This window comes from Oryza glaberrima, chromosome 2, assembly GCF_000147395.1.
Source record: "Oryza glaberrima chromosome 2, OglaRS2, whole genome shotgun sequence".
Lineage (NCBI taxonomy): Eukaryota > Viridiplantae > Streptophyta > Magnoliopsida > Poales > Poaceae > Oryza > Oryza glaberrima.
Window position 1 is genome coordinate 19,859,696 of NC_068327.1, and position 12,808 is coordinate 19,872,503.

At 42.4% G+C, this 12,808-nt stretch overlaps 2 protein-coding genes across 2 annotated transcripts; both read left to right on the forward strand.

The window, feature by feature from the left end:
* The first annotated feature begins 3,849 nt into the window (after positions 1–3,849).
* On the forward strand, positions 3,850–7,278 carry LOC127762999 (serine decarboxylase 1). The gene is made up of 5 exons (XM_052287553.1): positions 3,850–4,272; positions 5,626–5,857; positions 5,969–6,162; positions 6,248–6,381; positions 6,500–7,278. Exons 1-5 carry the CDS (start codon positions 3,942–3,944, stop codon positions 7,067–7,069), a joined length of 1,461 nt encoding a protein of 486 aa, XP_052143513.1. The 5' UTR covers positions 3,850–3,941; the 3' UTR covers positions 7,070–7,278.
* Positions 7,279–11,420: 4,142 nt separating this feature from the next.
* LOC127764063 (RING-H2 finger protein ATL72-like) lies at positions 11,421–12,660 on the forward strand. Its single transcript, XM_052288887.1, has one exon. The coding sequence runs from the start codon at positions 11,689–11,691 to the stop codon at positions 12,334–12,336; it is 648 nt and encodes a 215-aa protein (XP_052144847.1). The 5' UTR covers positions 11,421–11,688; the 3' UTR covers positions 12,337–12,660.
* The last annotated feature ends 148 nt before the right edge of the window (positions 12,661–12,808 follow it).

Consider the following 12,808-nt stretch of genomic DNA (forward strand, 5'->3'; position numbering starts at 1 on the left):
AGCAAGCCGTCGGCAAGCTCCAACTCCGACGGGACCGAAGGGGAGGAGGGGCGTGGTAGGAGGCGGATCCCCCACCCACCACCACGGCCGGCTGCCGTCGCCGGAGGCTGCAACAGGGCTGGGAGACAAGACACCGAGTAGAAGAGTTTTGGATGTGGAAAAGGAAAAGAGAGAAAGGAAGAAGGCGACGGTGGAAGGAGGTCGTGGCGTTTGGGTGGGGGGAGGGGGGGCGCCGGCGGCGGCACCGCCCCACCGGGCGTAGCGTCGCCGGTGGCGACGAGGCGGTGTGCGCGTGGGAACGGCTGGCCTTGGTGACGGTCGCCTCGCCTCCCGGGTTGCCCTGGAGAGAGCGACACGGGAGATTTGGTTTCCGTCTTCGGTTCGGCCCTGTCAAGCACATGATTTTAAAAAGTCAACAATTTGTAATAATTAAGCTAAATAAGTGTATGTAGTTCAGCATTATGTATCATATTAGAAAATTATTCCATATGATGTTAATATTTTTATAATACATTATAACAAGTTAACCATCAAAGTGTAATATTAAAGATAACCAAGAAAAAACTTGGCTATCAAATAATTAGAAAAAAATATGAGTCTGTTGAGAATTAAACACATATTCTTTAGACTAAAACCATGGACCCTTTAAATACAGTTTAAATCCCAAAATATAAGAACGTAAGATAGGATGAGTCTTTTTTTAGCCTGTCCCAGATTCGTAGTACTAGAAAATGTCTCGTGCGATCTTAGGTTCTTATATTTTGGAAATGCATGTCTTATTGTTTGAAATGGAGAATACGATTTTTTTTTCCTTATGATATGTTGTGCTAGCAGGCCAGAGTATGTAAAACAACAGAAAAGCACGTGGACCAAAATCTCGAGTGAAAACACATTGATATTTTGATTCTCGGACGTTATCGTGCACCAGTGATCTGACGTCGACGAGAGTGAGGTGGCACGTAGGTGAATTTTCATTAATTTTGAACCTTTTGATTTTCTTTTTAAAAAATATCTTCACATTTAGAACTAATTTTTGGAGAGTTTATTTTTAAAATTAAAAGGTTAAAAAAATTCTCCCTCATTTGTGGCATAATGTAAGAGATTTTACCTATGTAGTTTGACCCATAATATACGAGTTTGAGATTTTGTGTTCCCAAGACAACATATTAGTTTTCATCTATTCTTGTATTATTATAATTTAATAAAATTTGCTATATACTCCCTCCGTCCCATAATATAAGGGATTTTGAGTTTTTGCTTGCACTGTTTGATCACTCGTCTTATTCAAAAAATTTATGTAAATATAAAAAACGAAAAGTTGTGTTTAAAGTACTTTGGATAATAAAGTAAGTTCAAAAAAATAATAATAATTCCAAAAATTTTTGAATAAAACGAGTGGTCAAACAGTGCAAACAAAAACTCAAAATCCCTTATATTATGGGACGGAGGGAGTAGCACTCAAAGTTCACGATCTTCGTTGCAAGACACCTAAATAACATGTATTTACTGTAGAATACCATGAAAGCATGGTAATTAATTGTTGGATGCTGAATGCATTATTTTATTATATCCGGTGCAATGGAGAGATAAACAATATGGAAAGTACATATTTGCCCTTGTGTCCATCGGCTTGTAAGATGGCTCGGTCTCGTTCGAACCAGGCTCAGTCCATTCCCACTTTCCTCGATGCAGTCATTCTCACTGGTGTAGTTGTTAGCGAACTAAACCTGATCGGTTTATAAAGAAAGATACCCTATGGGCAAACTTGTCTTTCTTAAAAGATTCTCTCCATTGGGATCGGATACAATAAAGTAATATGCTCAGTGTCTAACAGCTAATTACCATGTTTTCGTGATTCCTATAACAAATACAAGCTATTTGGGTGTTATACAATAAAAATCATAAACTTTGAGCGTTCTGAAGCAAATTTTACCTATTTTATTCACATATCGACTTCTTTGTATTATTTTATTTCCCATTTATACCCTCTTACCTATTTTCTTTTGAACTATTAAATGTTGTTACTTTCTTAATATATAGAAAATGACATAATCTTTTGTATTATACTCCATTCATTCTAAATTCTAAGGCATATATTTTTTACACGGCCTTTACTAATATACTTTGATCATTACTTTATTTTATAGTATGTTATTAAACAACTAAAAAAATTAATATCACATAAAAGTATTTTAAAATACAAATATAATGATATAATATACGTAATACTTAAGACAAAACTATATTGCTAGTGTAATATTTGTTAAAATTTATCCAGTTTGATTTAACATCTTAGAATGGATGAAGTACCGCGAACGGATGGAGCACTCCCTCCATTCAAAAAAAAACTCAACTTCTGTGGTTTGAATTTTGTCTCACAGGAAACAACTTTCACCATCTTAGCTACTGTCTGCACATTAAATAAGAAGTTTTATCTCTTAAATACCCTTTACCTATCTATCACTATTACTATTTTATTTAATAATAAGGGGGTATTTTGGTCATTTTTACTCGCTATTAAATTTACATTGGAATATTAGAAATTTTTTTTTTTAAACGGAGGGAGCAGGTAGGTAGAAGAGCAGTGCCCCACCATAGAGGAAGACAGGGAAAGACAGACATGAGGAGGCAGCCGTTGGCGCGCGTGAACGGGCAACGGCAAAAGCAAACCCCACACGCTTGGCGCCACGTCACGTGGACGAGGCGCGTCCGTGGCGTGACCTGAGGTGGGCCCAGAAGATTCCCACGCTGGCTGCGTGGTCGTGGTGGCGGCTTCGCCTCCCACGGGCTCGGCCCCACCACCGGATTCAGGAATCTCGATATTTTCCCCTTTTCCATGGCCCGCACACCCCGCCGGGCCCACCTGTCAGACATGTGGGCCGAAGAGATACTACTATAGTAGTTTACTCCGCTACAGCGCGCTACTGACTTGTCGCGACAAAACAAAACAAAAAAAAGACACCACAGTATTGCAAATTGCAAGCGAAGCCGTAGAGCAGTGCGCTACTGGTACTGTGCACAAATCCTGCTTAATGTAACAATTAAATAAATTGCTGCTTACTAAGCGTAACTTTGCTGCTACTAGTAGTAGATGCGAGATTATCATTGATTTGTTAAAACAAGATCTAATCATGGTTACACCAGATCCTCTCACGTGTTAAAGCAAGTTTAATAGTATAAATAACTACCCGCTCTAAATTATTTATAGTCAATTTAATAGATAATTCATACAATAGTTACATATAAACATATAATACATGGTCCCACCTATTATACACACATTTTATCTTGGAGTCTGTGCTGTAGCTGGCTACAGATCTGTAGCTCACTGCTTCTCTCTCCCTCGATATGTTTATAGTTGGTTAATAGTATGCTATTGTACCTTCTCTTAGCGTGATTATCAATCGTGGTCGACCACAAATCCAACTGTCCATTTTTTTCATTAAAAAAATCACCAAATCCGGATCTTAGCGATAAGCTCCACACGTACGCGCCATGCATGTCAGGGCAAGCAAAACGAGAGAGCCCCTCTCTTTCTCTGTAAAAAAAAACCCAAAAAAATGAAAAAGAAAAAAAAGCAGGCCACGTGGCACCTGTCGGGCTCAGACCGACTCGCACCGATGCACCGACCCTCCTCCGTGACAAACGCCCACCGACACGGCGGGCCGGCCTTCACCTGGGCCCCACACGTCAGCGTCGTTGTGTAGAACGTGAAAGCCGCGTGCGATCCGAGCCCGAGCCGAGGCGGCTACAGTGTGACACGACGCGATTTTCTCGCGGAGCTCCTATAAATAGGCCCCCGCGAAACCCTCGTAACCCCTCTTCTACTATTTCTCTCTCTCCTCCGGCCGCGGCTGCTCCCCCCCCCCCCCCTTTCGTCCCCCAAAATCTCCGCGCCTCCGAGAAGATTCCACCGGCGGCGGACGACGACGACGACGAGGATGGTGGGGAGCGTCGGGAACGGCCTGGTCGACCTGGGTGGCGCCGCCGTGGCCGTGAACGGCGTCGGGAAGGGGATGCGCCCCGAGGCGGTGGCGGCGGCGGTGGCGGTGGCGATGGAGGTGGAATCGCCGCCGAGGCCTGCGGAGGAGGAGGGGGAGGGGTCGCCGACGAGGAGGGAGATCGTGCTGGGGAGGAACGTGCACACGGCGTCGTTCGCGGTGAAGGAGCCCGACGCGGACGACGAGGAGACCGGGGAGCGGGAGGCCGCCATGGCCAGCGTCCTCGCGCTCTACCGCCGCAACCTCGTCGAGCGCACCAAGCACCACCTCGGTATGTACGCCCCGCCCCCTCCCCCTCCCCTGCTACTACCCGACCTCCTTCTCCCTCCCCCCCGATCTGGTTCGCGGCGGCCCCGATCTGGGTGACGTGTGCGTGTGGGCGCGGCGATTTGGGGGCGGATTGGCGCTGCCCTTTGCTGTTGCTGTCCAGATCGTGACATTCAGGTTGTCGTCTTGTGATGTTACATTTTTTTTTCTAAAAGAAATTATGAAGTAAATGACGCCTTCACAAAATTCGGCTCTGCTCTGCAAATGCCTCGTCGTGTACTCGTGAACCGAACAGGGGAACCTTCAATCAGGTGGTAATCGCGCGATTCTTTCGTGCGTAATCGAATTAGACATCATCGGCATGCTTCATTTTTGTTGCTTAATTTGATTGCCACCTATACTTATAAGGAATGGTTAAAAGTTCACTCGCGCAACGTGTAAGATTACACAAGCGCTATGTGCTCAATTTCCACAACATTCGTCGTGGAATCGAATTTGATGATTGGGATGAGGTTGCATACGCGAGCACTGACAGACAACACACTGTAGCAGTAAGCACGCGCTGTATGCAATTGAGCATCACATGTTTTTGTTTACGGGGATAAGAAGGTGGCATTTTTTATCAGTAGCTTGCTCTTGACCCTTTTTTAATGAAAGCAAATTGCAATTGGTTTGCCAGTGTCAACTTAGGCATGTGCCAATATTTATTGACTGTTTATTTATTCAGAGGTTTTTGCATATGTAATTAGGTATGTCCATGTTGGATTAGTAACTACAAATTTAATGTGCATGCCAATTGATGAAACTCTTACAATGCTGCACATGAACTCCTTTTACAAAATTTGTCCTCAAACTTATAATGAACATTTTGTAAGAAGTTCAATGTTCAGCAATGAAAAACTGGAAATTCTTCAATACAATAAGTATGTTTGGTCTTGCAAAGCTTCGGGACCATACACATCATATATAATTGTATAATGTCATTCAACATCATAAATGAAAGCCACTCTGCTAGTCAAGCTCTTTCTCTAAAATGAGCTTAACCTGGCCGCCTCCTCTTTGGAACAAGGGGCGATTCCGGTTCCGTGGGTGCTTCAAACAATTTTGTGTTCTCTATATTACCATATCTCTAGTCAATAATTTTCTGAGGAATTACAGAACTAAATCACTTGCTGCTAGCTGCAACTCATGTTTTCGGAATAAAAACAATACTGTGTAATGTGAACAATTCATCAATTAGAAAAGGGTAGCATAGACATAAACATGGAATCCAGTGGGATAAATTGACCCATTCAAATATCACATAATCCTTCTTCCTTTTGAAGCTAATCTCACATGTCCATTTGTTCTGATGAAGGTTACCCGTATAACCTGGACTTCGACTATGGTGCACTTGGCCAGCTGCAACACTTCTCCATCAACAACCTTGGTGATCCCTTCATCGAGAGCAACTATGGTGTACATTCCAGGCAGTTTGAGGTGGGAGTATTGGATTGGTTTGCTCGCATCTGGGAGTTGGAAAAGAATGAGTACTGGGGGTACATTACAAACTGTGGCACAGAAGGAAACCTGCATGGTATTCTTGTTGGGTTAGTAGTTGAAGAGACCCTATTCTATTGACTGCAAAGTGCATTTTTTCCTGTCAAAATGTCATTTCTGTAAAATCTGTACTGAATCTTTCTCAACAAATTGTTTTTCAGGAGAGAGGTATTCCCTGATGGAATCCTGTATGCTTCCCGTGAGTCTCACTATTCAGTATTCAAGGCAGCAAGGATGTATAGGATGGATTGTGTTAAGGTGGACACCCTTATTTCTGGGGAAATAGATTGTGAAGATTTTCAGAGAAAGTTATTGCTAAACAGAGACAAACCTGCCATTATTAATGTTAACATTGGTGAGCTTGGTCTCATTCCTCCATGTCCCAGCTTAGTGCTTTTGTAGCACATATGGACTGTTTTAAAAACGAATTTAACATGCAGGAACAACTGTTAAGGGGGCTGTCGATGATCTTGACTTGGTTATTAAAACACTTGAAGAAGGTGGCTTTAAAGATCGGTTTTATATCCATTGTGACGGTGCTCTTTTTGGACTGATGATACCATTTGTCAAGAAGGTAATTTCCATTTCTTCCCGCTGAGTCCCTCCTGTGCCTTATCTGTTGCACAGCTATCCTTAATGGTTTCAAATAGTTCATTCCCCTGATGTGGTATATATGTAAATTTGTTCACTAGGCACCTAAGGTATCATTTAAGAAGCCTATCGGGAGTGTGAGCGTTTCCGGGCACAAGTTTGTAGGATGTCCCATGCCATGTGGTGTCCAGATAACAAGACTGGAGCACATAAATCGTCTTTCTAGCAATGTTGAATATCTGGCATCAAGAGATGCGACGATCATGGGAAGTAGGAACGGCCATGCTCCGATCTTCCTCTGGTACACCCTGAACAGGAAAGGCTACAGGGGCTTCCAGAAGGAGGTCCAGAAGTGCCTGAGGAACGCTCACTACCTGAAGGACCGCCTCAAGGAAGCTGGAATCGGCGCCATGCTCAACGAGCTGAGCAGCACCGTGGTGTTCGAAAGGCCCAAGGACGAGGAGTTCGTCCGGAGGTGGCAGCTCGCCTGCGAGGGCAACATCGCTCATGTCGTGGTGATGCCCAGTGTGACCATCGACAAGCTGGACTACTTCCTGAACGAGCTGACGGAGAAGCGGGCGACCTGGTACCAGGACGGATCATGCCAGCCTCCCTGCCTCACCAAAGACGTAGGCGAGGAGAACTGCCTCTGCAGCATCCACAAGAAGTGAAGAGGAGCTTATATATTATAACAAGGAGCCATGTTGCAGTGTAGCTTTGTGTTGTTGTCGTGGCCTGAAGTTAGTACTCCTAATGCGTTGTGTTGTACCCCGATGCCTTCTGTATGTAATAATGCGTTATGCAGTCAGTGCAGCTTATAATGTTGTTATCGTCAGGATATTACAGTTAAGTTAAAATTGATGGGATGAAAATTGCATCATCTTTACCTCTTCTGTTCTCTACCTGATGTGATGGTTCCATTTGCCTGATGTGATGGTTCCATTTGCTATATTCTTCGATGCTTCTGCAAAGACTGTAAAATCTGTAGAACTTCAGATGCTGCTGGTGCTTTGCTGGCTTTGCTGAAACTTAGGGTTTTGCTGGCTTTGCTGAAACTTAGGGTGTGTTTAGTATTTTGGGTGTAAAGTTTTTGAAGTATACGGACACACATTTAAAGTATTAAACATAGACTAATAACAAAATAAATTACAGATTCCTCGTATGAACTACGAGATAAATTTATTAAGTCTAATTAATCTATCATTAGTAAATGTTTATTGTAGCATCACATTATCAAATCATGACGTAATTAGACTCAAAAGATTCGTCTCGTAATTTACATGTAAACTGTGTAATTATTTTTTTTCTACATTTAATATTTCATACATATGTCTAAATATTTAATGTGATATTTTTGACTAAAATTGTTTGAGATCTAAACAAGAGCTTAGTGATAGAAGGGAAACAGATTGTGACTGACGCTACACCTGCCTGCCACATCTTAGCCGTAGTTCCTTTAATTAAAGTGGAAGGTTGCAAGCAAGACATGATTACTTTACTTTGTATTAAGTGGCCAGATCAGTTTTTTTTTTAACAAAAAAAACTAAGTACGTCTAACTGTGGAAGTTAACTTTTGCATCTTTTTTTCAAGAAGAAACTTTTTACTGCTCCTGATGGTAACTTGGTAGTAGTAACTTTGACCTCTTACAGTCATACCTTCATTTTCCAGGCTCCCAGCAGATTTCGCTGTCTAGAGTCAAGCGAGTTGAAAAGTTTAATTAGGCCTAATGTGGAAAGAAAGTGGGTTACTGCTAATCCTCAATCTTGTCTAGGCCGTAGTTGGCACAACGTGTTGTATCCACATTGAGATCCTGACCTGCCAACAAGTAGCGAAAAAGGGCAATCTTTCAACAAGTATCAGATAAGACTGGGGAGGCTTTGCAAGCACTAATATATTACTTCATCGTTATCCTGGACTACTCGATCTTGAAAGCTCAACAAAAGCAGATGATTTTCTGGATATGCTTCACTGATTGGATTAGCTTTGCATGTTAATATTAGTTGTTTATTCAGAGGGATGGCTTGAGATTTAGGAGCAAGATTAGCCCTTTTTTTTGGAGACAATTGTCATATGAGACCCCAACGTGTAGATTTTTAATTGAAGTCTACTAATATTAGGATTGTGGCCTTTTTTATAGCAATTATTATAAAATATATACTAGTTGCTAACAATCAGACATTATTTTGCAGCATTGAAATGCCAGATAAAAAAAAAAGAAGAAATTCTAATGGCATCTATCACTTTCATTATTTGGTTGCTCTGTTGCCTTCTGATCTAGTAACACTCATGATTAGTGACAGTCGTTATTAGTTTCCTGCACGTAATGTGGCTATATCCATTCGTTTTTAGCTGAAATTCTGAGCTTGTGGGGCCAGCTACAGCCACCATCAAACTGCTGAGTGCGTCTCCATTTATCCTCCATTTGCTCTCCTCCTCGTTGTTGGCCAAGTCACAAGTATTGGAAGGATAATCTTTTTTAAAGTGTGCATGTCAACTTAAATTTGCTGAACAAGCAATGCATGAATGAAGTAGCTGATACAATGCGGTGGGTAAAGGATTAGATATGAACAACATTGGATCTTACAATAATATATACTTTCTCCATTTCAAATTATTTATTGTTCTATATTTATCTTACGTTAAACATTTTAATTTTTAACCATCAATTTCTAAACTCATACAGTTTAATATTATAAAATTTATATTTTAGATTCACTATGAGAAATAATTTTATAATATACAGTTCATATGGTATTAAACTACACAGATTTATAAGAATTAATAGTTAAAGATGGACATGTTCGACTCAGTATAACATAGAACGATAAGTAATTTAAAACCAAGGAAGTAATTAAGATAGTTTAGCCCGATCATCCATTCCAATCTGAATATTTTAGTTTTGTACAATCTTTGCGAAAAGCAGACAGATAAAATCTGGATATCAAGATGTGATAGATGGATTAGGATGTGATTCGAAGTCACTTACAAAGGTCACCATTGCTTTAGTTTTACAAAAACTTTTTATCGAAAGTAATCGCATTTGGAGATAGAAGAGTTGGTGGTGCACAAACAGTGATATGCAAATTTATGAATCGGTGAGGTTGTATTTTAAGTATGATCTTCCTCAGTTGCTTCTAAAAGGCATTCATGTTACAGTAATCCCAGTATCAACTTCTTCCCTCTTCAGATGCAATACAAGGCATTTCATGCTGTTGGACTTGTTTAGCATTGTCTTATAATTTCGTGGGGCTCTCTCTGATCCTGGTTTTCCTCCTACTATTCGGATAGGTATTTGCAAGCTGTACCTGATTAACCTATAGTTCTGAAACATTTCAGTCCCCCCCTATAACTTTCAGAGGTTACATATCCCCACAAATAAACAAAAGGAGCACACAAAATAAATGCAGAGGTTACAAGGGCTATACTAGAGCATAATAAAGCAGATAGTTAGATAGGTTTTAGGGACAACTTGGAAAGATGATGACCTAATGACTTACACGTAGATATCAAGCAGCATCATCTCAGACAGAACAGCTGAACAGGGTCTTAGTGCAATGTGCTTGTGGCAAACATTCCTTAAGCCACAGCCAACAGATGCTAGAATATCCCTTCAATTACTTCTCCTTTATAGATCTTCTGGACTAGTCCATTCATTCTCAGTAGTTCTTAGCTATTGCCTAATTGACAAGTAAAAGTACTTTGTCACTGGATAACCAGATAGCCATTGACCAGTAAAAGTACTTTGTCATTGGCTAACTAGTAACCACAAGTTAATTTGACCTATGCTTTGTAAGTAGGATTGATTGCTGTTGATGGCCTGGGCAAAGGCAAGGTGACACATCAGGAGTTGTCAGCTATGATGGAACCAGGTGCTCTCAGAGTGGAGGCTTAAACATTTGCAAATTGCAAATATTATGATCCATGATTGGTAAGTAGTGGCTTTGTTATCTTCACCATTATGCATACTGCACAAATGTGACCCGTTGATCATTATTTTACTGCCTCCATGATTGCCCATGAAGATATGATTTAATAAGTATCAATTACTGAAACTTTTACTCCCCAAAAGCTAGGTGCTTCACTGATTCACTCATCTGGACCACAGTTGTTTTTCCTTCACTGCAGGGACAAGAATGTTTCATGTAATTATCTTACACAAGAAAGCTTTACATTGGCAGCATAACATTACATTTTTAGCCTTCAGGGCTTCACAATTAAGGCTTTTCTATGATCAAGGCTTTCATAATTCAGGTTCAGTGCATGGACAAATAGGAATTATAGTGCTGTCCAATCTTGAAGACTCAAAGACCATGTCTATCTGCTCTGTTTCCTGGACCAGACTGACTTGGTTTGACCCCCCAATTCCACTTGGCCAAGCAAAGGTCAAAGATACATCCTCCCCCACATTGCCAAAACAGCTTTTATTTTATCTCTCTGCAAAAAGAGATGCAACTACACAAATAATTCAGTGTTCTCTCCTTTTCTAATCCTCTCCTTGTTGCATGTGTGCTATGCTTCATTACACTCTCTACTCCTTCCGTACCTGTAAAGGAAGTCGTTTAGGACAATGTTTAAGTCAAACCTTAGGAATATAAATCATGAATAACTCTCAAATTGTTGAGTTTGAAAATGTAAAAAATTATATAAATAGATTTGTCTTGAAAAATACTTTCATAAAAGTATACATATATCACTTTTCAATAAATATTTTTATAGAAATAAAAAGTCAAAGTTGTGTTTTGGAGACCGTATCGCTGTTCAAAATGACTTCCTTTACGAGTACGGAGGGAGTACTTTACACCAGTATCATCAGGCAGACAAGATCTGGTGCCACAACACTAGATTAGCTAGTGCCCTCTGATGCCCAGAAAAGCCACCACTGTTAATCCAATCAGGCAGAGTAGAGCCCCATCACCCTAGTGATCATAATTCACAAATGTGCTTTGCTTGCTACTAGTTGTAGTGATTAGCATTCTGACCTTTGCATGCCCAAAAGCCCCTGCCTCCATTAGCTCCCTGCTTTCAGTCTTACTCTCACTTCACCACCCAGTAATTACTGCTTAAATCTGTTTGCCTTCACTGTTGCTGTTTATTAGTGCCTATATATACTTGCTCAGCCTCAGCTCATCAAAGACTTACCAATTACTACAGACTTCAAGAAGTTACAGTCTTTGTGTTCCAAAGAACAAGAGGGATTTTTGCTTAGGAAGGAAAGGAAATAGAATCACAGATTGGTTAGGAATTAAGCAGAGAGGTTTAGTTCAGTGTTTGAGGTGAAGAAAGAAGAGAATGCAGGAAGGTTACGTGTACTCGAGGAGGGCGATGCTGCTGGCTCCAGCGTACGGACACGGGGATAGCTCCGCCGCCGCCGCCGCCGCCGCGGCCGGGGCGAGCCAGGTGATTGCCGGACAGGAGGCGCCGGCCGGCGGCGACGTCGTGGCGGGGCCCGCCGGGACGAGCAGCTTCGACGCGAACGTGGTGATGATCCTGGCCGTGCTCCTGTGCGCGCTCATCTGCGCGCTGGGGCTCAACTCGATCGTGCGGTGCGCGCTCCGGTGCTCGAGCGGCGGCCGGATGATGATGTCTTCGTCGTCGTCGGCGGCGGCGGGAGATGACGGCGAGCTGGGTCCGTCGGCGGCGGCGCAGGCCGCCGGGGTGCGGCGGAAGGCGCTGCGGGCGATGCCGACGATGGTGTACTCGGCGGCGGGCGGGCCGAGCCCGGCGTGCGCCATCTGCCTCGCCGACCTGGAGCCCGGCGAGCGCGTGCGCGTGCTGCCCAAGTGCAACCACGGCTTCCACGTCCGCTGCGTCGACCGCTGGCTCCTCGCGCGCTCCACCTGCCCGACGTGCCGGCAGCCGCTGTTCGCCGCGCCGCCGGTCCGGCCGTTCCTCGCGCCTCTCCGGCCGGAAGGCTTCGTCACGCCGTACGATTTTTAAACTAGACAATAATTATTGGCTGCATTATTATTATGCAGGTTAGTTTTGTGGTGTTTGGCGTAATTGTAGATAAACAAGATTTGTATTAGAGGCGAACTTGTGAGTTACTTGCTTCTCTGGGTGTTCGGTCCATCGAATGGGTTATTTTGCGATCGAGGATTAGAGGCGCATCTTATTCGAGTCTTCTCATTTCAACTCATGCATATGCATGGTTCTCTCTTTTAAGTGGTACTCTCTCAGTACCAAGAAATAGAGGTTTTACTGTGTTTGCATTCCAAAAAGGCAAAGATCCAACGCTCCACAATAAAAGATACCACTTAAAAAGTATTTAAATATTGGCACATGTACTTAGATAGTAAGGGTAAAAAGATAATATTCTAGTAGATAGAGGATATAATTGTCTTAAGTATTAGTTCTTGGTATATAGGTACCGCATCGGTACTGGTAGTTGTCATCTCCATGACGTTATTTA